This window comes from Microtus oregoni, unplaced genomic scaffold, assembly GCF_018167655.1.
Source record: "Microtus oregoni isolate MIOR12 unplaced genomic scaffold, Mior012 000055F_ref0000237, whole genome shotgun sequence".
Lineage (NCBI taxonomy): Eukaryota > Metazoa > Chordata > Mammalia > Rodentia > Cricetidae > Microtus > Microtus oregoni.
In genome coordinates, this window is record NW_024543831.1 from 11,179,693 (window position 1) to 11,206,158 (window position 26,466).

The 26,466-nt window shown below is 46.4% G+C and overlaps 1 protein-coding gene across 1 annotated transcript in view; it reads left to right on the forward strand.

The window, feature by feature from the left end:
- The first annotated feature begins 1,641 nt into the window (after positions 1-1,641).
- Positions 1,642-26,466, forward strand: part of Gldn (gliomedin) — a 46,376-nt gene continuing 21,551 nt past the window's right edge. The window contains exons 1-2 of the mRNA XM_041638728.1: positions 1,642-2,004; positions 20,802-20,853. Coding sequence (XP_041494662.1) covers positions 1,642-2,004; positions 20,802-20,853 — 415 coding nt within the window. The remainder of the gene's footprint in view (positions 2,005-20,801; positions 20,854-26,466) is intronic.

The window sequence follows — 26,466 nt, forward strand, 5'->3', positions numbered from 1 at the left end:
TAATGAATAAAGAAACTGCTTTGGCCTGTGATAGGGCAGAGTAGAACTAGGCGGGAAAACTAAACTGAATTCTGGGAGAAAGAAGGGAGAGTCAGGGAAAAGCCATGTAGCCTCCGCCAGAGACAGACGTACCAGAGCCTTGCTGGTAAACCACGAGCCTCGTGCTAAAAACATAAAATAATAGAAATGGGTTAATTTAAAACATAAGAGGTAGCCAGCAATACACTTAAGCTATTGGCCAAGCAGAGTTTTAATTAATATAGTTTTGTGTAATTATTTTGGGGCTGAGCAGCTGGGAAACAAATGAGCAGCCTCCCCCAACACACAACAATTCCTCCAACAGGTTACAGTATGTTCAAGTCGGGAAGTTATTGAAGCATTCCCATCCCCTCCCAGGTATCACTTCCGGGCCCTTCCTGCTTTCTCAATTCCATCTTGTGTAGCTGCTCAATACTCAAGTTGGTCAGAGTTTTGTTGAAGCCCAGGTATCTAAAGCTGGACTCAGGGCCATGGTGAAGATGGAACTTCAGCTGCCTTGTGCTTTTCCAGAAGCTTTGCACTAGCTCACCCTAAAAATAAGTCTGACCCCACCTACATATCTCCTGTGGCAAGGAGACTACCAGCAAGAACTGGATTGCAAGGACTGTAGGCACCATTGTTCCCTTGTCCCCCTGCCTCACCTACTCTATCTGCGCTCCTACTATTCTTCCCTCGGGAGTTCACAACCAGCCTGACCTATGCAGTGGAATCCCCGGTGCCTCAGAAGTAGAGCTCTTGCCTCCCAATTGCAAAACCCTGGCTTTGATCTCCAGTAGTGTGTGGGGGGGGAGGTAGTGGGGGTGAAGAAACCACATCACTCCCAGATGTCTGGCATTGGCTGCTGACTTTAGAACCAGGTCTCCAAAATATGTTGGGTTTTTTCCTTTTTTCCTCATCACTCTGCTGCCTTCCAGGTTTGGGTCTCCTGGGAGAGTTCTTAGTCCTGAAAGCCTTTTGGTATGATCCTTGCTTCCTAAGCGGACCTGGGCTTTTCTGCTTCTGGCAGGTGGCCTTTTACCCTTTTAGCACCAACCATTTACCCTGTCTCTCACTTTTTTGGGAGAAATCTCTTAGGGTCTTCTGTGGCCACATAGTGGCCTTGAGAATTGGTAATGGGCAGCCTAGACAAGGGCCCCAGCAGCAGACCTCCCAAGAACAGTGACACATGCGTTTGGGCATGCTTATGATTTTCTCCGAAGAGGACTGACTGGAAGGAGAGGGGGGTGGAATCTAGAAACTTCTCAGGCTTTAAGAATTCCTGCCCTCCTCCTCAGTCTGACCCTGACTATGCCTGTCTGGGTCCTGGCAATGCCCACGGGCAGGACAGCAAGAGAAAGAGGGGAGGCCTGTTTGTTATTTGCTTGGTCGCCCCTCCTCCGCACTTGTCTCCACAGGCGGCTGCTCACCCCCTTGCTGCCTGCCTGTCCCTCTGGGCTGCTGGGGCGCCACTACTACTGTCCCCAACCCGCTTTGTCAGACGGGTCTAAAGGCAGCTTGACTCAGGGCTCTGCCAACAGCCCACGGCTTGCGCTAGGCTATAAAACCTGCCACTGACAGAGGAGGCCCAGTGCTGCCCTGCATTGGCCAGCCAAGCGTGCAGGCATGACCCGAGCCGCAGAGCGGGGCCAAGGGACTACAGGCTGGGGGTTGCGGGGAGCCCTAGTGGCCGTAGCGCTGCTGTCGGCGCTGAATGCCGCGGGCACCGTGTTTGTGCTGTGCCAGTGGCGCGAGCTGAGCGCGGCGCTGCGGGCGCTGGAGGCTCAACGCGGCCGGGAGCAGCGCGAAGACAGCGCCTTACGCGCCTTTCTGGCGGAATTGAGTCGAGCACCGGGCCGGGTCCCAGAGTCACCCCAGGACTCGGCGAGCGCAGCGCGCAACAAGCGCAGCCACAGCGGAGAGCCTGCGCCACACATCCGCGCCGAGAGCCAGGATATGATGATGATGATGACCTACTCCATGGTGCCGGTAGGCAGGGGCTCGCTCGTCTCGGTGGCGCCCCCGTCGGTCTGGGCAGCAGGAGGTGATGGGAACTAGGATTCCATGGCCAGGGACAAGGTCCTGGAGAGAACCCTCGGTGTAGATGTGGCTAGGGAGGTCATCCTGGCAAGCTGCTTAACTCTTGAGATCAGTCGCTTCATCTTCTAGGACTGGGTAGGGCGAGTCTTCTCTTTTGACATCTTTTGAGTCTGCAGGTCAACGAAGGGCGTAGGCAGTATTAGCCTTTCCCAACTTTTGACAGAACTGGGTATGAACTGACCCGCAGAAGCAGCTCCCTGTAGCAGAGTCTCAGAAAACAAAGACGTGACTTTTGTTCAACGAGGATTTTGCCTGGCACAACCTAGTGGGTAGGCTTTTAGTATGGCCTGGGCTCATCCCCGTGAAATCGCGACCAAACTGCACACCTAGATGCTGAAAGTCGTTCCTGTCTCTCAAGCTGTCAAATGGGAGAAATTGATGCAGTGGAACATTTATTAGCCTGCAGGTATACACTGGCAAAGCCAGAGTTCTTAATGTGGGGTCTGTGGGCAGCTTTCCACACAAAGCTCAGAAGAGAGGAAAGCCAGAGCTGCTGCCACAGACCTGTACATCCAATGAAGGTTCCAGCATTAGTCCTTTTTTATAAAATCACCTTTCTTCCCTTCCTCCCACCTTCCTTCCTTTCTTCCTTCCTTCCTTCCTTTCTTCCTTCCTTCCTTCTAAAACAGTTTCAGGTAACCCAGGATGGCCTTCATCTGGCCGTGTAGCCACGGAAGACCTTGGACTTCAGATCTTCCACCAGCTAGCTGCCAGGACTGCAGGCATGTGCCATGGGACAGCCCTGGGCCTCTTTGCATTTTCTTAGCTATCCTATTGCATACTCACTTCCTGAGATTTAGGAGACACCATTCTAAGGGAATTAGTTAAAGGAAAGGAAAACCAGTGTTTGTTCCAGTTTTTAGGTGTTTTACTCTTGTTGATCTGAATCCAATGTTCTCTAACAGGTGCATCAAGATCCCATCCCCACCCCCCTTCCCGTTTTCCTTTCCTCTCTCCTACAGTAGCTGTGGTCTCATTGCACTTTATAATTAGAGACTTTTCAATTGTCCCTCCACGTCCAGTGAGCCACACTTTGGAATCCTACATATTTGGCGCAAAGTCTCCTTAAAACATCTGCTGTTGGGCAGAAGCTTTCCAATATTGTGCATGAGCCTAAATGCTTTTAAAACTACAGATTCTGCACTCTTCAAATACAGAGTCTGAGGAAGGTCAAACTTTCCATTTCTGGCTTCACTTTTTTTTTTTTTAACTCAAGTAAACATTTAAAAATCTGTGCCTAAGCAAAAACTTTAAAAAAATACAACCTCTGTGAGGTGGAGAGGACTAACTAGGGAATTCTGGAGCATTCTCTTGGCTCTCCACTCTGCATTTTAAGAGCTTTAAAAAAAAATTCAAAGAGAAATCCACCTGAGCACCAACACTTTATCTCTTTAATCCTGCTTTTAAGGTAGATGGGTTGCATCCAAATCACAGCCTGCTCAGTCTCGAGAGAGTGAGCTCATTCCCATGTCGGTCAGAGAGCCAGCTCCCAGCACAGGTGCCCTGGCTGTGCAGCCACCTACTGATGTTACAGCACTAGTGCAGAAACTGCAGCTTCGAGCATTTTGAAGGAGATGCAGCAAGACCAGAAGGCAACGATCTCATCGATGCGTGTTCTCCTCACTCAAGCATCCAGGTGCCATCCCCCTAAGAAACTGCCACTCTGTCCTGTGTCAGGTCTCAGATCCGGCTGTGGAGCACACTAGCATATCAAAGCCAAGCCTGGCTGCCAGGTTCTCCCTGCATCCTTCAGTCCCTACCTTCCCGACTGGCATACCCAACCCCCTACCCTGAACCCTCCAGCCCTGCCCCCAGCTGCTCTTCTTTGTATAATCCAGCCATTTTAGTTACCTGGCTATTTTGGTCTCCCCTCTACTCTCCTGGCCAGTTTCTTGGCCCAGGCCACCCTTCTTGGTCAGCTGCTCCTTTCCCCTCTTTCTGTGGGCCAGCTCCTCACATGACCCAGCTCAGTCTTGGTCATGCCACTCTGGACTCTCCCGACTGTGTCTGCCTCTGGCTATGTATGCTTTCTCTTTTATCCACAATAAACCTCCTCCACCATGCCCTAGCAGCAGCCATGGCCTTCCTTTTTTAAACTTCTTTTTCTCCTTCACCATGCACATAAGTATCCAGGTGCCACACGCTAAGAACACCACAACCCTATGGTGCCTATAAGTATCTGGGGGAATGTCGTACAGTGCAGATTCTGATTCAGATAGTCTGAGGATGAGATTCTGCATGGCTAACAAGTGCCCACCGAAGCCAGTGCTGCAGGTCTGAAGGCCACACTTTGAGTAAGGCGATCCTAGAACACTGCAGTCAGCAGAGAAACCGGAAAACTTAGAGATGCCAGAGTCCACCCTAAGTATTATTATTCCAAGCAGATCAGTCTGAGGTGTGGCCTGGGATGGAGGGCTTGCTCACCAGCAGACAGAAGATGCTCAGCTAGCGGGGGTAAGCTCATCCAGTCCCCATGAGGCCTTGCTTTAAGTAAAGGAGCCGATTTCACTGCTGAATCCCTCCTTGTCTTTTCTTTAGTAGAACAATAAACTTCTCATCCTCACAAATTTTTTTCTTTACTCTCTTCTTAGAACAAAAAATGAACGACCTAAGAAACCAATTTATTTTTTAGAAAGCCATCACTGGGCACTTCAAGTAGAAGCATTAAGAGAGAAATCTAGAGTAAATTGTGGAGGAAGGCTCATCTACCCACCCACCCCCGGGCCTTTTTCTATAGCATCAGATCTGAAATGAGTGTAAGATCCATGGGCCACCCCAGGGCCTCACTCTGAGACTCTACATCGGAGATCTAAGAACAAGAAGCAAGCTCTATGCAGGTTAACGTCAGCATTTCAAAACACCTTCCAGAATGGCCTCTTTATCCAAGATGAACTTCCCTGTGGCTTGTTTCTGTGCTTTCGGCTAAAACAAAAAGTACATCATTTGGCATGGGCGTTCTGACCAGTACATTCTGGATGGTAGTTCTAAATGATTTCATTGGGGGGAAAAAAAGAAACCAGCAATTATTACTGAAGTGCCGGTAATTTGGCACAGACAAGCATATTAAAAAATTTAAAAGCGAGTAAATGTTTTGGAGGAAAAGTGTTGAGTGGAAAAGGAGGCAAAGCTTGGGAGCTCGGATCTGGCCAGAAAAGGGACTAGGAATCTGGAAGCCATGGGAAGAAGGGAAGCTTTAACTTCCTGCAGGGTACACTGCTCTGGTTTCTCTGCCTCACAACCTTTTGTAATCTTCTTCTCTCCTAGTAGAATCGATCTGACTACCTCCCCTCACCCCTTCTCTCCACATCCCTCTCCACCTGCTCTTCCCTGCCTCCTCTTTCCATTTCTTACCTTTACTGATGCTCTGGTAAATAGAAAAAGTGATTTTCTTGTTAGACAGATGCCCAGACTTTTGAATGCTCTCTGGGGTGTGGGAGTGTGCTTGGTCCCAGGGCTAACAGTTGCTATGGAGATATATTCTCCAGCGTTAGTGCATCACAGGTTTTCTACCCTACTTTGAATTTTTTTTATAAACGTTCCTTCGGATGCTCTCGATTTGGGGTCAGAAAAGATAGCAGAGCAAAGCTACCGTGGGAATTCCTTCTACCTAAGCCTCCATTCTACCTTCTCCCCTGGACACAGCCAGCACCTCCCACCCTCCCCTTCATGTCTTCTCCTGTTTTTCTTTCCCAGCCCACTGAGTCCCATGTCGACCAGTCCTGATCTTATGCAGGTAAACCCTAGCTGCAGAGAGCTCCTGAGTCAAAGGACTGGTCAGATCCAGAAGGCAGCGTTCACAGAACCATTTAAGGTATCAAAGAGGACTCCAGAGCCAGGTTCTCCCAGCATCCCTCAGTCCCTACTTGTTACAGGGTCCTCTTTGATGGCATACCCCACCTTCTACCCTGAACTCTCTAGCACAGGGGCTGGGTGCCTTTAGCCCAGCTGCTCTTCCCTATATAATCCAGCCATTTTGGCTACAGCAGTCATTTTATGCCCTTTTACCTTTTGGTCTCTTTGTCTCCTGGTCCTAGGCTCGTCCATTGCCCCTTCCCCTTTGCCTCCCTCCCCAGTCTGAACTCTTCCAGACTCCTCTGGCTGTGCTCTCCCTCATGTCTACAATAAACCTTTTCCTCCACACACCGGTCATGCCTTCCTTTTCTTTCTGTTTTTCTTTTTTCCATTCATCTGGTGTGAGACCTAACACTTCCTATCCTCTGCCTCTTGCATTCTTCCCCTTCCCTCTTCTTCCATGTTCTCTGAGCCTTGATGAGATCGACATTTATGTCCCCTTTAGGGACACTCAAATATCACTTATTCTCAAGACTTTGAACAATTGGGAGTTTCTTCATCGTCCACTGCAGAAAGAAAGTTCTCTGGGGCTAGAGAGATGGCTCAGCGGATAAAGGCACAGACTCTACTTCCAGAGGACCAACATTCTATTCCCAGCCTCCACAGGGTAGCTCACAACTGTCTGTAACTCTGGGTCCAGGGGATCCAATGACATTTCTGGACTCTATGAGCAGGCACTATATGGACATGATACATAGACATATACACAGAAAAAATATCTATACATATAAAATAATTTTTTATTTAAAAAAAAAGAAACTTATCTGACCAGGACTGAAAGCAGTACTAAACTATGGACATGAAACGAAAACTTAGAAGACAGTTTGACATGTGCAGTTAGCAAAACAAGCAGTAGCAGGTTAACAACCTGCCAGTCATGGGCTTCTGGCCAAGTTTACAATATTAGGCAAGAATCCCCTTTTTCGGAGCAGGTCTCAAATTCAATGAGAAAGGAGTTGGTCATCCCCATGGCACTCCGGTGGGCACATCTGACCTGGCAGGTGGATACTGAAGCTCGCAGGTCTAGTGCTGGCGAAGACAGCTAACTCACGTCTTCTCCCTCCAGAGTCCAGTACCGTCCCAGTGCTGGGAACACTAGCCAACAGATAGGAAGCTGCCAGGTCAGCTCAAAACTGATTTCTCTTGTCCTGTAATCAAAGCGTACGAAATCTCCATTGATAAGGTCTTGCCATCTAGTTATGGGGGGGGGGGAACTAAGAGGAATAACAATGGCTGTGTTGCTCTGGGTGCCTCTGGGGCCTCCTCACTAATAAATAGAAGATCCCATGACCAACACAGATTTTCATCTAATAACCCATGTCATGGGGAAAGCATTGTCCGCCAGGCATGACACTCCTAATTAAACTTTTTTTTAACTATATTTTTGATTAGCTTATGAAATACTGTGTTTGCATAAGACTTTTTCATACATCCTTAAATTTGGTCACCCCCCACCTCAGCCATTTGTCTCCTCGTTCTCTTTTTCTTCTGTCTCTGCTTAAACCATTTACCTCCAGTTTTCTCTCACAAATATCTCTTAAACGTGTAGGAAGAAACCACTCATTTTTTTAAAAGAAGTATTTATTTTGTTTAATATGTATGAGTGTCTCATTATATGGGTATCTATTTACCATATGCATGCCTGGTACCCAGAAGGTCAGGAGAGGGCTCTGGATTCCCAAGAACTGGAATTATGGGTGGCTGTATGTTGCCACACGAGTGCTGGGACTCAAACCTGGGTCCTCTGCACAAACAATAGGTGCTCTTAACCTAAACCAGCTTTCCGAGCCTAGATATTTTAATGTCAAAATGCAAATTGCAACTCCCCTAAAATATAGTTTCATCATTCGCCGTGATTGAATGATGAAAGCTTGACGCCACCCGAGCCCGGGATGCTGAGGGGAAATTGCCAGGCTCTTGCTTTGCTGCTGGAGCGCAGATGGTCTGGCGTGGGGAGACGGCAAATCCAGAAAAACTGATAAGGTGTCTCCCCCTTTACCCTGTAGTCTCACCCATGGGCGTTTGTCTTGTGAAATAAACTGTCACGCCACGAGTGATGTGTTCTTCATCACTTATTGCAGAATCTGTGATAACAAAAGGCTGTGAAGATTGTGTTCAATTAGTCCAACTTGTGTAAGTCAAGTAACTGATCCTACACCACTGGGAAGCAGGGAGAACAAGAATGAGGATATTCTGTGTGCTTGCACTAATCCCCAGGATACATTCACAGTGAAGAAAATAAGGTGAGAGACAGTATGTATTGTACCTAAGAAGGTAAAATAAATAGAAAAAAAAAACAAAACAAAATCAAAAACAGCTAAAGAGGGGAGACATAATCTTTTCACTATGATTATTATTATTATTATTATTTAGCTATTGTTTTTGAGGTCTTAACTGAATTACTCTGGGGTTTTTTGTTTGTTTTGTTTTTTCATTTTTTTGAAACAGTTTCTCTGTGTAGCCATGACTAACCTAGAACTTTCTTTGTAGACTAGGCTGGCCTCGAATTCACAGAGATCCACCTGTCTTTGCCTCCAAAGTACTGGGATTAAAGGAGTAGGCCACCACCACCCAGCAAAATTATTCTCTTCTTAATGTGACTTAGAATGATCCTTCTACCACAGGTGACATGGCTGCTAACCCTGAGCCCAGCAGGAGTCCTGACAACCCGGGGTTCTTAGTTCATTTTCTGCTACTATAACAAAAAAACAAAAACAAAAAAAACAAAACCTGGTATCAGGCAGTTTGTAGATATCAGAAGTTAATTAGACTCATAGTTCTGAAAGCTGAGCAGTCCAAGAACATGGTACTGGACCCAGAGGACTTTCCTGATGCACATACCAGGGCAGGGCACCTCAAGGCCTACACAAGTTTATCAGCTCAGCGCTCTCTCTCTCTCTCTCTCTCTCTCTCTCTCTCTCTCTCTCTTTCACACACACACACACACACACACACACACATAATCAATGTAGTCACTGGACATGTCTCCTCATTATTTCATTTAACCCAACCCCCTCCTGAAGACCCTACACTGAAACACAAGTAACATATGGATTGAAGGTTAGGTCTCCAATACGTGACCCTGGGGAGCTCATTCACACGTGTATAGCATATGTCCTCACTGATGATAGCCACACAGGAACCAGAGTCTACCCTTAGTTTTTTCCAGAGGAAGTAAAAGCATCTGACTTTTCATATGAAATATCTCAGCTTTCAAATATTGGCATCAGAGAGGAAAAAAGAAGAAAGAAAGAAATTAGTTGCTTGGCACAATTTTGACTAAACAACATTCACATTGCTTGAGGCCATCTTAGGACATCCAGCCGGGAGCGTGTAACAGTCGTGGTTTTGAACAAACTGTTTTATTTAGCTCGGTTGCAGACTTGTTATTTGAGAGCCTGACTCTGAACACTTTGGAGTAACCACTAATATGGTTGCTGTTATGGTTGAGGTAGAAGTGATTTTTGGCATTTTGTTTGGTTTGAGTTGTATTTCTACTTGATCTATTTGTGTGTGTGTGTGTGTGTGTGTGTGTGTGTGTGTGTGTGTGTGTAGGTTTTATCTGCAAGTTCCCACAGAGGTCATCAGAAGGTGTCAGACTCCCTGGAGCCTAACACTTCTCCTGTATAGCTTTCCCCGAAGTTTGCTGACCCCATGCATACTGCCATCCCTGGAGAAGTGCTGGGGTTGGTAAACCCAAGCTGCTAAATCAGCATTGTTCCCTGAATGCAAGAACCACTGTGCGGGTGTGGCCACACTCTGGAGGGGGAGCCTGTGGGCTAAGCCAAGCTACTGGCTTCCCAAATCAAGAGCAGCTAAGGTTGAGCCAGAGCCTAACCACTCACTAACCCCAATTGTAAGATCTCTTCCAATTCTGTCCTGTTCAGTCAGAGGGGGTGGCAGATACCTCAGGAGCTGCTGTCCTGTGGAATGGACCCTGATAGGAGATTAGTCTCTTACAGACGGGCACAAAAAAAGAGAGTAGCCACAATAGACAGCCATTTGCAGACCTGAGAGGTGGATTTCTGTATTTTTGTGGCATCGGGCGCTCATTCGTGCTTGGAGTTCCAGGGCACACCTGGCACTACGTGGGTATTCGGATGTCAGAAGTCGTCCTAGGTGGTAATGGTGGAGTGAGAACTTGAAATTTCATCTCTGCTAGGATCTTGTCTGGTGGTCGTGGCACTTTGAACACCCCCGGAAATCTGGCTGTGTCTCAGGCAATGCCGGCATGTTGAGGAAAACAGGGGAGAGCTGACCCCTTCACTCCAGTTTAGACTCTGCTTCATGAGCACCCAAGTTTGCATACACACTAAGAAAACACTTCATGTCGGTACACTTGACTCTTATATATCCACTAACTCCACGTCTTCAGATTCAATCCACCACACATTAAAAATAATCAAGGATGTGCTCCCCCCCCGCCTCAGTTGCTCTCCAGTTTATTGTGTTTCTGCATGAATGTGTGTGCTTGTGTATGTATTGCATGCACATATTGTGTAAATGCATAAACAAATCTGTGGAAAGCCAGAGGAGGCTGGCAGGTACATTTATTTCTCTGCCACTCCCCCACTCCTGGTCCCTTTTAAGACAGGGTCTCTCCCTGAACCAGAAGTTTGATGTTTTGACTAAATGGGCTGACCAGCAAGCCTCAGGGATCTTTTTACCTCCACTACCCCTGCTCCACACCATGCCGGGATTACAGGCACACTGCTATGTCCAGCCGCACCATGTTGGGATTACAGGCACACCGCTACATCTAGTCTATGTGTGTATACATGCTGTATCCACACCATGCCAGGATTACAGGCACACCGCTATGTCCAGCCACACCATGCCGGGATTACAGGCACACTGCTATGTCCAGCCTCACCATGCCAGGATTACAGGCACACTGCTATGTCCAGCCACACCATGCTGGGATTACAGGCACACTGCTATGTCCAGCCGCACCATGCTGGGATTACAGGCACACTGCTATGTCCAGGCACACCATGCCAGGATTACAGGCACACCGCTATGTCCAGCCTCACCATGCTGGGATTACAGGCACACTGCTATGTCCAGCCGCACCATGCTGGGATTACAGGCACACTGCTATGTCCAGCCGCACCATGCTGGGATTACAGGCACACTGCTATGTCCAGCCGCACCATGCTGGGATTACAGGCACACTGCTATGTCCAGCCGCACCATGCTGGGATTACAGGCACACTGCTATGTCCAGCCGCACCATGCTGGGATTACAGGCACACTGTTATGTCCAGCCACACCATGCTGGGATTACAGGCACACTGCTATGTCCAGCCACACCATGCTGGGATTACAGGCACACTGCTATGTCCAGCCACACCATGCTATGTTCAGCTTTTTATAGGTGCTGAGGATACAAATCCATAGTCTCACCTTTGTTCAGCAATCACTTCACCAGCTGAACCATCTCCCCAGCTCTGGTTATTTCTTCTTTGGGACAGGTCTTCTGTAACAAACCTGGTTTCCAATTTAACCTTGAACTTCATGATTTACCTGCTTCTGCCTCTGAAGAGCTAGTATGATAAGCATTGTCACTATACCTGGCTGAAAACCATTATTTCTGATTTAAATGTGTGTAGATCTTTTTTTTTTCTTGTCTCTAGTCACCCAGACATGGTCTCAAGTACGTAGAAGGTTATACACATCTTATATGCAAATACTGTGCCACAAGAAACTTGAGCGTCTGTGGATTTGGTGGCAGGAGGTCAGCTGTTAACACCTGTGGGACAGCTGTACAAAGTGGCCCTGATCCTTTACCCATGGAAGAAATAGTGGGTCAGGACTGGACATCTGTTGACCAGATGAGTGGCAGGAAGCCATGTGGACCTGTTCCCACAGAACTACTAAAATGAAGTTAACGAAGCCTACCTCAGGGTTGGTCTAGTCTCTTCCCAGCCAGAGAGGCAGAGGCAATAAGAGAAAGCCTGCTGAGCCCTGCCCCAGATCAGAACGGGTCTTCTGGATCACCTGTTCTCACCTTTACCCTGCTATATCCCTGCCGTTCCTTAACCGTCGCTGTGATCAAGCTGAGAATGAATGGACTCAAACCCACATAAACCTTAAAAAATGCTCACAGATGAGCCCATCTGGAATCACACAGCGCACTAGGTCACCAGCAGAGGGTGCTGGACAGAGGAGTCTTTGTGGGCAGGGTCTCAGCCCACAGATCCTCCCAGTGACATTGTTCCAGGATCTCTCTGTGATGGACTTAGACTCCCGGCTATGACTTTAGCCCCCGTGTACCTGCCCTTAATTTGAGCAATACAGCATGTTTCTTTCACTACTAGGGCCCCATCCAAATTATATACCTGAATGGTCCCTGAAGTATAGAGGAATGACCACAGCAGACATGAAAGTCAAATGGACTCTTGGCTGGGCAGCCAGGTGGCCTTGGGCATCTTTGACCCAATTCCTTCATCTCTAATGCCCATCTCATGTGGTGGGTTTCTAGGAATTTTGAAACTAAGATAAGAACAGAAGCTGCTGTCACAGCCAGGCCTTCAGTAAGTAGTCACTGCTGCTCTTTCTAATCCTAAAGCTCATGCCACACATGTGCAAAGCCCTATGTTCAATTCAGTTCCCATGACCACAAGCAAGTAAAAAAGAGGCTCTGTCTTAGTCTGTTGAGACTCTTGTGACCAAAAAAACAAACAAACAAACAGAGACTGGGTCGCTTTTAAGCAACAGAAATTTACTTCCCCAAGCAATGGGGAGGCCAAGGTGATACGTGAAAGCATTCTTAGGGTCTAGTAGAATATTCCAGTTCACAGGTGACATCCTTCAAAGACAGAAGAAGCAAGATGCTTTCCAAGGCCTCATTTTCTATCCCTGCTGAATGTGATGATGCACATACCTTTAACCCCATCACTTGGGAGGCAGAACACTGTGAGTTTGAGACCAGCCTGATCGACATAGAGAACTCTAAGACAGCCAGAGCTACATAGTGGGATTCTTTCTGGAACAAAATACCCATTTTAACTTTATAGGACATTAACCGCACTCTTGACGGCTTTGCTTTTGGGTCCTCATTGCCTTCGTGTCCACTGCTCTGCTCCTGCTACTTCCAAATGCTATCACATTGCTTCAACACAACAGCTGGGAGGCGAGAGATTGAAAACCAGCCATAGTGTTATGCAATTGTGAGCCCTCTTGCTCCAAGCTCTGGGTCACTGTTTGCTCCCAAATTTCTTCAGCAATTCCAGGAGTTTGTACACTGCTGTGTTTTAATCAGCTGCTACTTTAGGAAGCTGTGTGACCTATAGACGCTTAGACTACCATCACGATATCCTAACTCTCGGTGCCAGTGGCAACAAAACAAGAGACGGGGATGTAACTAGGTGGCAGAGTGTGTGCCTAGCAGGCACAGGGCCCTGGGGCCATACTCAGCACCACCGAAAATAAACAAATAGCAAATCACAGTTAATTTTCATGTGGCAGCAAGACAGACTTTATCAAGGTGCAGGGCTTCCTGGCTCCCCACACTTCTGTATGGCACAGCATAGGCAGGGACCTCTGAAAGCCTTGTTAACTTCCACTGATTCCTATTACTGTCGTTCAAAAAAACAAAACAAAAAAATTCTTGCCTTCCCGAGGAGAGGACAGAGCAAAAGGTACTTCTGCAAAAGGAGAACAACTCCTTTGTTTGTTTGGTTGGTTGGTGTTGGTTTTTTGAGACAGGGTTTCTCGGTAGCTGTGGAGCCTGTCCTGGAACTAGCTCTTGTAGACCAGGCTGGCCTCAAACTCAAGAGATCCATCTGCCACTGCTGGGATTAAAGGCGTGCGCCATCACCACCCCGTGAGAACAACTTCTTTATTGGGGGTTTTGTGTACCCCAGGATATGGTTGGTTGCCAAGGTGGGAGCTGCTAAAACAAGCCATCAAAAGAATACACTTACATGGTTTTAAAAAAATTTTTTAAGTCTAAGACATATTTTCCTTCTACATTCTTCATGCCCTATTCCCCCTTCCCCCTCCACCCCACCACCATCAAAAAAGAATCCTTGGCTAAATCTAGCTGACATTCAAGTTTAATTTACATGCATTTTATCGGCGGACCAAAGGTCACGTTGTGTGAAACAAGCTGAAGCTTTTAGGTTGTAATTCTTCCACAAAAAGAGCGATTTCTTTTCAAGCTCATTAGTTGCTTTTATGTAGATCTTTGAGTTTTAACAGCTCTCTCTGTCTTAAATAGATATAATTTGCTTCTAGTTTAACTAAAGTTCAGGACACAATTTTCTTTACTGAAAGGCAGAGTTAAAACAAAAAGATCAGCTGAAGAACATTCAAGATGCAATTTGTGAAGTTTGTTCTGAATGTAATACAGTAACCTCTTCATTTGCCACTCAGAAAGTTTCCTGTGTTTTGTCAAACTGTTGAGAAGTTTGGGAGCTCTTCCTTGGCTCTAGCGAAGAACTGTAGAGGACTAGGAGCGAGCTATGGAGAACTGTGCCCCGCATACAACGTTGAGCCAGGCTACAAAACACATGTGGAGCTTGCTTGCTTGTTGGTCTGTTTTCAGTAACTCAGCAGGTGATGGGTACAGTCTAGAATCTTACTAACGAGAATAAGGGGGAAAAAAAATACCTTCTCCCTTTTGAAGACATCGGTATCAAAATCTCTGAACGAGAAAATCTTTGAAAGGAAATCTTAGTCATGTGATGGGGATGGGGACCACCAGGAAGAGAGGCGCTCTGAGGCGTGAAGCTGGTGGCAGAACAATCACTAGCGTGTGTGGAGCTCTGGATTTAGTCCCTAGTAGTGAAGACATCACGGCTGTGATGAAAGGGCCATTTTACCAGCCTGGGCAAGCAAGGAGGGTGATGTTCTTTAAGTAGATACGTTTCTGTCTTATATTGTTTTTCTTAACAGTTCCTTTTTCTTCATTTCACAAAACTGCTCTGAGTAAGAATCTAGGTTGAAATCTGTGTGGGGCGCGTGTGTATGTGTGCATGCACACATACGTGTACGGGGCGGGGATATAGCTTGGTGGCGGAGGACTTGGATTCAGTCCCCAGTACAGCAGTAACAACAACAATAACAACAAAATAAAAAACAAAATGGAGCACAGGAAAATGGTTTTCTTTTGGTCCTCTAGTGAGGTGACCCCCACTGGACTCACTTGCGTTTTCCGACGAGAAATCATCTGCAGCTTGCTCCTCCATATGAAACGTGTCCTTTCCCTCCATCTTGCTTAAGAGTTCATTGCCTGTTTTAAGGAATTCATTTGTCTATTATGACTCACCTTGGTGTTCTCTTCTTCGTGATTTTTGTATTTGGTGTTTATTAATCATGTTGGATGTACAAATTTATAGTTTATGTTCATTTTGGAACTTTTTGCCTTTTCTACCCAAATTACTTTTTTCTTATTTCCATGCCAGAGAAGGCCCCCGATTAGTGAGCTTCTTGATGTCTCACAGTCAAGGACGCTCTAGGGTTTTTAGGTGTGGGGAGAGATTGTGTTGTTCTAGAACTTGGGCTTGAACTGGGCCTTGCCCACACCGGCAAATGTTCTGCCACTGAGATTTTGAACACATGGAATGTAATTAAAATAACTGCTTTATCTTCTTCCCATATAGCTCCCTTTCACTGTTACTTCCGGCTAGAGAAGTCTTTAGTTCAGAGGCAGCGTCTAACAGCTTCAGAGTTCTCCTGCTTCTGAGCACTCAAGCCAGCGTGGTGGCATGGCACCTGGTAGCTGAGACAGGACGATTGCGAATTCCAGACCAGCCTGCGCACTAGACCAAGACCCTGCCATTCATAAAGAAATAATGTGCTCAATTTTCATAAAAAAAAAAAACATGCTTTTGAGTGTGACTTCCTGAGCCCCAGTAATACCAATATCCCTGCCAGGAAGGAAAACATGGTGTAAGGGGATGAGGAACGTGTTCCTTCCCCAGCTGAGCAAGTATTTCCTGAGTTCCTAATAACACGCTGCTATTCCCATCCTGGTCATGGGAACACCATGGATTGGACAAGCAATCCCTACCAGTGAGGAACTAAGTAAGCTAAGAGCTCTCTACAGCGACGTCATTAGTTCAGAAGGAGAAGGATTCGTCTGGGCCCTTGAGGATCACGAGCAGAAAGAATGACAAGAGCAGCTGATTCCCCCCCACCCCCAGGCTTGCAGAAGATGGCGAAGAGAGGCTTCCTTGAGCTGACTAATGTCTAGTGTCTGGGTCCCATGATGTCCTTACAGGGCTAGGATTTGGCACCAGCTGGGACCCAGACCCCAGAGTTGCTCTGTTGAGCCTCAGGCCAGCTCCATCAGATCAAATGAAAATTAATATGAATATGAAATGAGCTTATTATGAATATGAAAAACAGTTGACAAGCTAAGAGATTTTATAGCCCCAAAACTGCACCAAGTCTCAATTGTACAGCAGTTCTACCATAGTTTTGAAACATAAAAAAAGTATTCTGACTTTTTTAGTGTCTATCCGTCTATCTTTTTCTATATATCTCTCTATCTCTCTCTCTGTGTGTGTGTGTGTGTGTGTGTGTGTGTGTGTGTGTGTGTGTGTTTTCCCCCTATGCTGTCCTGGAACTCACCTTGCAATCTTTTAACCTCTACCCCCACATGCTGGGATTACAGGTGTGTACCACCACACACAGCCACGAACTCTCTTTGAAAGCCAGGAGCTCTGTAAGCTGGTGTATCTATAATTGCTTTCAACTGCTTTGTTTAATTTCATCATCTGCTGCTGCCAAGGACAGAGTACTTGGTATTTATGTTTAAAGTTAGGTTGCAGGGGGGAGACTTAAGTTTCAGTTAGGAGGCTGCAGGTGCTTGGCCTTGCGTATCTTTAAATTTGTTTTTTTTTTTCTTAATTTTGTTTTGCTTTTAACAAAGGCAAGCTGTGTGTTCCCATTAGAATTGCAAAATTTCTTCACACAGTGGCCACGCGGAGGAGCTTGCCTTTCTTGGCTGCGTCCAGAGTTCTAGGTAGTCTTTCAACATCTGTGGTCTGAGCCTCCAGTAAGAAACACTGAGTGCACCCCGCCTTTTGTCTCCTGCCCCAGAATCTGAGTTAACTGCAGGCTAAGGATTCAAAAGCTGGGAGATTTTCTAGTAGGGTCATTTACTGCTTATAGCATTTACACAATTAAGGACAGTTATAAAGAGTGTTCATTGTCTAAGAAGCATAGGACTAAATTATGTTTACTGGCTTTTTATTTTGGGAATTGAGACAGAATGAGGCATCGTGCAGGCTGTTGGGATTAGGAGCCTGCTCCAGTCTGGTTCTGCACAGTTCTGGGGATGGAAGCCAGGGCTCCCGCACGATGGGCAAGCACTCCACCAGCTGAGCTAATCTCCAGCCCCTCCACTGGCATTTAAACAATATTCCACTGAGCGAACAGAAGGCATGCATGGGAGGACTTCAGAGATACCCTGATAGGGCCCATTGTTGTGGAGCATGACTTGGACTATTCTTTGCTTTTCTTACTTAATAGTATCCCAAAGCCCCTTTTCCAGAAAATACATGCCTATCCAACGCATTGTTTTTTAATATAGCAGGTCTCGTATTGATGACCTGTTTTATTAAGGTCGCTTGCCTCGTTTTACTACAAACCCATGTTGCAATGAGCGTTCCAATTCAGAAATCCTTGTATGCTTTCCTGCCGGGAGCGCTGCCAAGATAAACCAAAAGCCTGGTAAGGCCACAGGAGCAGCTGGGAGGGTCCCTTCTCCTAGGAGCTAGGGAAAGGCTGACAGAGCCTTCGGTGGGGCCAACCAAAAGTTGTAAGACAGTATGGCACAGAGCAATGAGTGTGGCAGTGGCAGGCAGGGGACGGGGACGGACTGTGGACAGAGCCTGCCTAACACCCCCAGGATAGTGGCTTCAAAGACCGCTTCCATTTCAAACCCCTCAAGTCCCAAATCAAAATCCAAGAAACCCTCCTTGCCAATGTGACTCTTTCATTTGACTGTCTACGTTTTGTGACTTTGGACTCTTAATTCTTAAATCTTCATCCAAATTCATAATCATTGCGATGGGAGGGGGAATCACTTCTGAATTTATAACCGCACATTTTTACAAAGAATGTGTCACTTAAAAACAATCTTTTATGGTGCCTAAGTTTATTAAAAGACTATTTCTGAGAAGATTGGGATAATTTCCTATAAAACATGCAAATTGACACTCAGCCTATAAATGAAGCTCACAGGTCAGGAAATGAAAATGCTCTCCCACCGTCTCTAGCTGTGTCTGTCCCCGGCCCTTAATGAACATCAGGAAGAAAGGCTCATTTTCTCTATTGATGCTCCTGTCCTTGCAAACCACGCCTGCCGCTCTGATCCCCCAGGCAACAAATGAATCATTGTGAAGTCTTTTTTGGCCCTCTCAATGGGCAATTACATATTTTTTAAAGACAATAAATTTTGTCGCGCTGCAGCTGATTACATTCATTTATGAAAATAACTAAAATAAAGTGAATCCACCTTTTTTCTTTGGTCTGGTCATGTTAAGATAATTATCAAAGCCATCATAGAGTACAGTGGGCCTGGAGGTGAGCCTCATTCTTCCCCTCCCCCAGCAGGCTGTGTGCCCTTGAGTAGACAGTGGCACCAGTGGAAACAAACATGGCCCCAGATGCTTCTGTTCAGAGAGCTGTTGCGGGGAAGAGGTACCTGAGACATTTACAAGGTATTGGTTAGTTTCCAGACCTTAACCTATGGTGAAACATATCATCCACACAGATGCACACACGTACACACATACACACATACACACACCCCACACACACCACCACCACCACCACCACCATCCACAGGGGATTCATTCTAGGACCCTTCTTAGATATCAAATTCCTAAGGTACTCAAATTCCTTATATGAAATTGTGTAGTGTTTTAATTTAAGTTATGCACATCTTCTTGTCTGCTTTAAATCACCTTTCGGTTGCTTATAATGGCCAGCATAGAGCAAGTGCTGTGCACGGTCGTGGTGAGATGCTCGGAGAATGACAAAGGAAGTTGGCACATGCTCAGTACAAATGTGATTCTTTTCAGTTTGCAGTTGGTTAATTCTATGGGTGCAGAATCTCAGATAAAGAAGACCCACTACTTGTATGTCTTGTATTGTTCACTTTTTCTACATGTGTGATGTGCATTTGATAGCTCACAAACCTCTATCCTCAGCAGTCAACAGCCGTGTTGGCACAAAACAATTCAGGATGAGTTTTCCTCTGGCTCCCCTAACGACCAAACCCATCCAACACTAGAAACTAAATCACCTTTTCTTCAAGTCAGAACATGATCCTTTTTGTTATTTTGCTTTTCGAGACAGTGTTTCTTTGTGTAGCCTTGCCTATCCTAGAACTTACTCTGTAAACCAGGCTGGCCTTAAACTCAAAGAGATCCCTCTACTTCTGCCTCCCAAGTGCTGGGATTGAAGGAGTTTGCCACCACCGCCCAGTTAATGTGATCTTTTTTTTCAAGTTTTTTTAAAACTTTCTGTGTGTGTCTGTGTGCATATGCGCACCTGAGTCCAGATGCCTGAAGAGCCAAACAAGGATTTTGGTTGCCCTGGAGCTGGACTGCAGGCAGTTGTAAGCCACTGGACATGGGCGTGGGGAACTGAACTCCAGCCTTTGGAAAAGCAGCAAATGCTCTTAACCACTGAACCTTCTCTCCAACCAAAAACATTATCTTTTTTAAAAAAGTCCTTTAAATGAAAGAGCAAAGAGAAAAAAAATTAAATGATATATGGAACTTAATGAAGTTTCTTCTACCCTGGTTCTCCAACTCCATCTCTTGAATTTTTTTGTTGTTCTGTGTCCAGACACATTTTAGAAAGACAAAAGGAGCATGTCTTAAACTCGCCAGCAGAGACTTACACTAAAGCTTTTGTCTTTTTCTGCAAACAAAAGGATGCTCTAACAGCATCCAGTCCTTGGCATTGTATCATTTCCCTCCCAGTAGACCAACGCCTTGGTTTTGGGGAGCAACGCAGAAAATTAGAGATGAGACAGGCAGACACACAGCTCATCCCTTGGGACAGTGACTGTGACACGGTAGGCAGTTGTCCTGTTAGTCCCCAGTGTCCAGTGGTCTGAGGAACACAGACAGCTGGGAGTATTTTCCATGTGCCAGGGACTAAATTGGCTCAGCCCTCACGATGGGTCCTTTTGTGGGTTACCAGCTTGTTGAAAGGCTAAACACCTCCTCTGTGCTTACTGACCTGGTCACTGAGTACTTGCTCCTGACCACTATGTCCTCATAGCAAGCCTTTTAGATACTGGAGTCTGCTCGTTGCCACGGTGAGGACAGGTTGAAGGGAATCAAGGGGGTTCTCTAGATAAGCACTCATATCAAAGATACACAGGTCTTTTTTAAAAAATATAATTTATTTGTATATTTTGTACATTGGTGTTTTGCCTGCATGTATGTCCATGTGAGGGTGTCAGATCTCCTGGAACAGGAGTAACAGACAGTTGTGAGCTGCCATGTGGGTGCTGTGAATTGACCTGGGTCCTCTGGAAGAGCAGCTCTTAATCCCTGAGCTATCTCTCCAGCTCCTGCACATATATTCTTAGATGCATAAATATATCCTTCTCGGTCTGTATAATGTGACTTGTGTATATGTTTTTAGGGCTGACGATTTGGAGTTGGTGTGCTCTTCCCTGGGGGAGACTATTTCCTCTGCTCTTGGCATTCCTTAGTGAATTGTTTTCCTCACACAATCGCATTTTGGTCTGGAGTTGCTTGGTAGGTTCTTCTAGCTGCGGTCTGCTTGTCTGAATAGAAGACAACACCCAAACCCACTGCCTACTGCTTGCCATTAATCACCTTCTCTCTTCTCAGATCCGAGTGATGGTGGACCTGTGTAACAGCACCAAGGGCATCTGCCTTACAGGTAGGTCCGTGCTGCTCACCAGAGAGCTGCGTGTAGCAATGCTAGGGGCTGCTAGCCAAAGAGCCAGGGGCAGAAAGCACACCTAGGGGCACTTTACTACAAAAATGCATCTTCTTCCTTTCAACAGATGTTTTTAATGGGAATAAAACCAGTTGTAATATGATTATGACAGTATTATTTTCTGGTATTGTCACAGAAATGTGGCCATGGAAAATAACTAGGGCTTGAGTAATCAGAAATGCGTGTGACCCTAAACTAGGGTCCAGGATGTTTTCTTCATTCCACTAGTCTTAAAGTAGAAAATAAAGGGGGGTGGGCATGTCTTCCATGATAGAGTTCTCTTCTGTGAGAAGGCATGTGTGTCAGATATAATTCTCCCTATACTAGAGGTGCAGCATGGACAGACAGCTCTGGGGGAATTTGCTGGGCAGTCATGAAGTTTTCTGTTTTGAATTCATCATCCTTGTGTCTGTGTATGACGTGGAAGAGGGGCATGTGTGTACCATGACACATGTTGGTGGTCAGAGGATAACTATATAGAGTCGGTTCCCTCCTTCTGCCTTTATGTGGGTCCTAAGGCTCAGACAAAGGGCCTCAGACTTGCCGAGCAGTGTGCTCTGTCTGCTGAGCCACTTTCACGCAGCTCTTCTTATGCTACGTTTCCTGTGCTAGATGGGCTGAGAGGCTGGCCATCTGCCTTATTCCCGCTCCTCAATAGCTCGGGACACCTGGAAAAGGACTAGCCAGGAGGTGTACCAAATCTTGAGTCAAGGAATGGCTAATGGAAGGATGGATGTATATTTTGCTTTTGGAGTTTTGGGGGCGTGTTGGTTGAGTTTGTTGGTCTTTAAGATAGGAGCATGCTTTGTAGACCAGTCTCCTCTCAAACACGTGACAAAGTTCCTTTCCCAGCCTCCGGGGTACTGGGGTTACAGATATATATACATGCCTGGTAATGGTGTGGTGTTTTATTTTTATTTTTATTGAGCTCTACATTTTTCTATGCTCTCCTCCCTGCCTCTCCCCTCCCCTTCAACCCTTTCCCAAGGTCCCCATGCTCCCAATTTACTTAGGAGATCTTGTCTTTTTCTACTTCCCATGTAGATTAGATCCATGTAAGTCTCTCTTAGTGTCCTCATTGTTGTCTAGGTTCTCTGGGACTGTGATTTGTGGGCTGGTTTTCTTTGATTTATGTTTAAAAACCACTTGTGAGTGAGTACATGTGATAATTGTCTTTCTGTGTCTGGGTTACCTCACTCAATATGATGTTTGCTAGCTCCATCCATTTGCCTGCAAAATTTAAGATGTCATTATTTTTTTCTGCTGTGTAGTACTCCATTGTGTAAATGTACCACATTTTCCTTATCCATTCTTGGTTGAAGGGCATTTAGGTTGTTTCTAGGGTTGGCTATGACAAACAAAGCTGCTATGAACGTAGTTGAGCACATGTCCTTTTGGTACAATTGAGCATCCTTTGGTATTGCTGGGTCTTGAGGAAGGTTGTTTCCCAATTTTCTGAGAAATGATGTGGTTTTCTGTATGTGAGCCTGACAGAAGTCGGCCTCTGACCTTACTGGCAGGTCCTGTGACAGCAAGGTCAAAGGAGAACCGGGTTCAGAGCAACCATCCTCACTGTTCCCTAAGCCAGGTGACTCCCTGACATGTCCTAGAGGGCCTGAATCTAGATAGTCCGTTCCCTGCCTTTCTGAGGAGAGAGGAAATTATGTTTCCATTAAAGCAGCACAAATGGAGTGAGCAAGTGCCCGTGGACTCTGCGTGTGACACGAGTTGAGGTTTATTGCTAGGATGCTGAGGTTGCGTCCCTGCTTCAGCACCTCGCAGGCAAGGAGGTCCTGTGCAATCAATACCTGGATGTCAGGAACCCGGCCAGTTTCTGCAGCATTTGCCTCAGTTTCTCTCCTCACTTGGGAGTTAGTTTGTCAAAAGGATGAACTTGTGGCTTCCGTGAGTGAGTAAACAAAGGGGGTGGGGCTCCATTCCAAGGCTAACTCTTGCTCTCTTGTTCTGGCCTCAGAGAGACAAGCTATAATCTTGTGGCTTCTTGAGAAATGCTAATTGGGTTGCGTAAGTGGCATTTGACCCTCACAGACAATGAAATATCTTCAGAAAGCCCGGCGCTCTGTCCAGACACTCTGAGTGGTGTACGCGCCTCCCTTCGCTCCGTGGATGCCCCTCTTCAGCGCTCCCGCGTGTCACATAATGAATGCTACAGAAATGCTCAGATGGATGGAGTGACGGGCATAAAAGCCTGTTGAGAGGCGCGGAAAAAGCCTTTTTCTGGTTTTTATAGGGACCTGAGAGCCAGGCTCCCAGTGAATGCGCAGGATGGAGCTATTGAGACCACTTAGAGGGGAGCGACAGGGGGTGGGAGTGGTGGAAATGGCTCCAGTAGCTAATTCTTTCTCACCCCAGCACACACTTTCCAAAGCCAGCACATTCCTCTTTCGTGTCTGCTTGAAATTGGATCTCTTTTCACACAGAAGCTCTTCAGCTGGAAACTTAAGTAGAGAAGTGTGAGTTGCTAAGGCAAGTGGGTGCTTCGGGATGGACCATCCTGTCTCCATTGGGGGCGGGGACGGAAGGGGAACAACAGGATCCAGGACTGAACTGGGCAACTTTGGTAGCAGGCAGAGAGCCCGGGTCCACAGACTAGCGTGGATTCTGGGCAGGAGAGTGATCTAGGCAGAACTGGCCGTGGGTCCCAGAGAAAGGCCTAATTTTACAGTAGATTCATCTTGTAAAAAAACTTTTTTAAAAAGTATATGAAAGTTAAGGAGCCGGTCCATGAGTGGAAAAGTTGAGCCCCAGGGAGCCCTTACTGGGGAGGGGAGAGTCAGGGCTACAGACACCATCCCCTCCACCCACACACAGATTTCCTCAGGTCTGTGGAGCTGTCACCCCTCAGTTCCCTCTAAAACAGCAGACCTGGGCCTTACCATCTGAGGTATTTCTGGTGATTGGGAGGCCTGGTTTCTTTTACATCAGGCTCTGGGAAAAGTGTAGGAACCTCCTCTGTGGTCATGCTACGCTCCTGGCTGCCTCAGGTCAGAACAGGGAGATCGCTGGAGGGGAGTTCAGACCCTCAAGACCAGTTCTCTCCACTCAATTTGAAATGGCCATTTTGGCTGGGGCCAGGTAGTACAGAAGCCTGAAGTGTTAGCCTTGACCAGTACCCAATCCTGCGTCTACACTTCCTCCTTACTGCCTCCCCTAACCGTAAAGCCCATATGTCTCGCCTCCATTAAGATTCTTGTCTGTCTATTGGTGGAAACCCACCGCTTGAGAAATAACACCAGTATGGCATTGCTGAATCACTATGCAGCTAGAGGTATCTGCTTTCCAGTACAGGTTAGGTCATGCTTTGGTTAGCAGACAGTAAAACCTCAATGACTTAAAACACACACCAAGTTTTCACGTCACAAAGCCCAGCGATGCTTGGATGACCGCCTAGTACCCCAGAGCACCATGCTGCTGCTACCTCGACCCTCGTCATCTCAGCGCGTCCCCGAGACTCAAGAACCTGGATGGTTCTGAGGTCTTGGGGGCCAAGCTAGATGTGCTTGGTGAATGTCCCACATTCACGGGGACCCTTTTAAGGGTGTGCTGATGGTGACTTAAATCCTTTTCTAGAAAGCTGACACCATATGGTAGGGGACTATGACCATTCACCAGGAGTGCTTGGTGACCAGAGTGAATCAGGCACCCAGATACTTGATTTTAAGAAGCATGGTGGGCGAGTCTCTGAATTCAAACAGCACAGTAGCCAGGGTGTCAGTGGATGTGGAGAACTCCCGTAGAAACCCTCCGTTAGAAGCCTGAGAAGAACTAACGATCCTAAACACCTAGCACCAGAACCCCTCGATGAAAGTTCATCCCTGACGTGATTGTCAGGTTCTCCTGGAAGCTGCTGACTCCCATTTGACATGCATGCAGCTTACAGAGTGTCCTCCCGTTATCCTGGGTCTCCTTGGCTCCATTCTGTAGAGAAACTGATTGTGGACATCTCCCTAATGTTGGCCGTCAGCCTTTTCCAGTGTGGGTGTGCGAGCACCATCTGCTGGTAAAATCTCAATACTGAGCGACTCAAGCCTTTTCAGCAAATCACAACATACTTATATACCTGAAAATCAATCTTTTAATCAATCTTTTTTTTTTTTTTTGAGACAGCATCTCTTTGTTACCCTGGCTTTTCTGAAACTTGTTATGTAGACCAGGCTGAACTCGCACTCACAGAGATCACCCTGCCTCTGTGCTGGGATTAAAAATGTGAGCTACAAAATAAATCTTTTTTTTCTACAATATGTTCTGATGATGGTTTCCCATCTCTCTTATCCTCCCAGATCTTCCCCATCTCCCTATCCACACAACTGTAACTCCACGTCTTCTTTCTCTGTCTATTTAAAAAACAAACAGGAAAAAAAACAGAATTTAAAAAGCAAACAAAATCACAAAAATACACATACACGCACGCACACACACACCAAAACACATAAAAGGACTTAAAACTAAAAACCACGGTATAAATCAAAAAGCCAATAAGATTTTTTAAATACCTACACAAAGCTTTATGAGACATAAACATCAGCAGCAACAGTAATCCTCCCCCACTTATTCATTTTGACACCTTCTAATCTTGGGCATGGGGCCTACCATTAATGTGCTTGTATAACCAATGGAAGTCCATTGGAGAAAATGAATTTTTCTTTTGTAATGTGTTGTCAGTTGGAGCTAGCTTCTTGGTTATGAGGTAGGAGCCTGGGTCCACTTCACACCCTCAGCACTGGTACCTATGTGGGCCCTATGCATGCTGCCACAGTCTCTGTGAGGCCATGTGTACAGTCCTGTCGTGTCTGGAAGACACTCTTTCCTTGGACTCATGCAGCCCCTCTTTCCGCCTCCTCTTCCACATAGTTCCCGACATTCCACTAATAACCGAGTTTTACAAGGTCTTCACTCTCTGCACACCCAGAGCTATTAGCCTCTGTATCTGTTCCCATCTACTGCAGGAGGAGGCTTCTCTGACGAGGACTGAGCAAGACACTGATCTAATATGATGGAAATAGCAGAATGTTTCTAGGAGTCATTTTATGGCTGAGTTTCTTTAGCAGAACCATGTTTGGTTTTCTCCTAGCAGAACAACTGTCTTTAGAGTAGGATGCAGAGTCCTTTGGGTAGATGTGAAAGAGGTATAGCTGGATCTTCAGGTAGACCTCTTCCCAGCTTCCTGAAGAGTCTCCACACCGACTTCCACAGTGGCTGTATAAGTTTGCACTCCTACCAGCAATGACCAGGAGCTCCCCACCTGCATGGGCTGTCATTTGTTTCAGTGATCTCGGCCACTCGACAGGTATCAGATGAAATCTCAAAGTGGTTTTGATTTGCATGACCCTGGTGACTATGGATGCTGAACATTAAATATTTCTCAGCCATTTGTGTCTCATCTTCTGAGTTCTCACTGTCGCCGTGGCTTTCTCCAAACGACAGTGTCCTTTGCCAACGCAGGAGCTTTTTGGTTTCATAAGGTCTCACTTGTTACTTGTTGTTCTTAGTGCCTGTGTTATCGGTGGGTGAACTGATCAGAAAGTCTTTTCC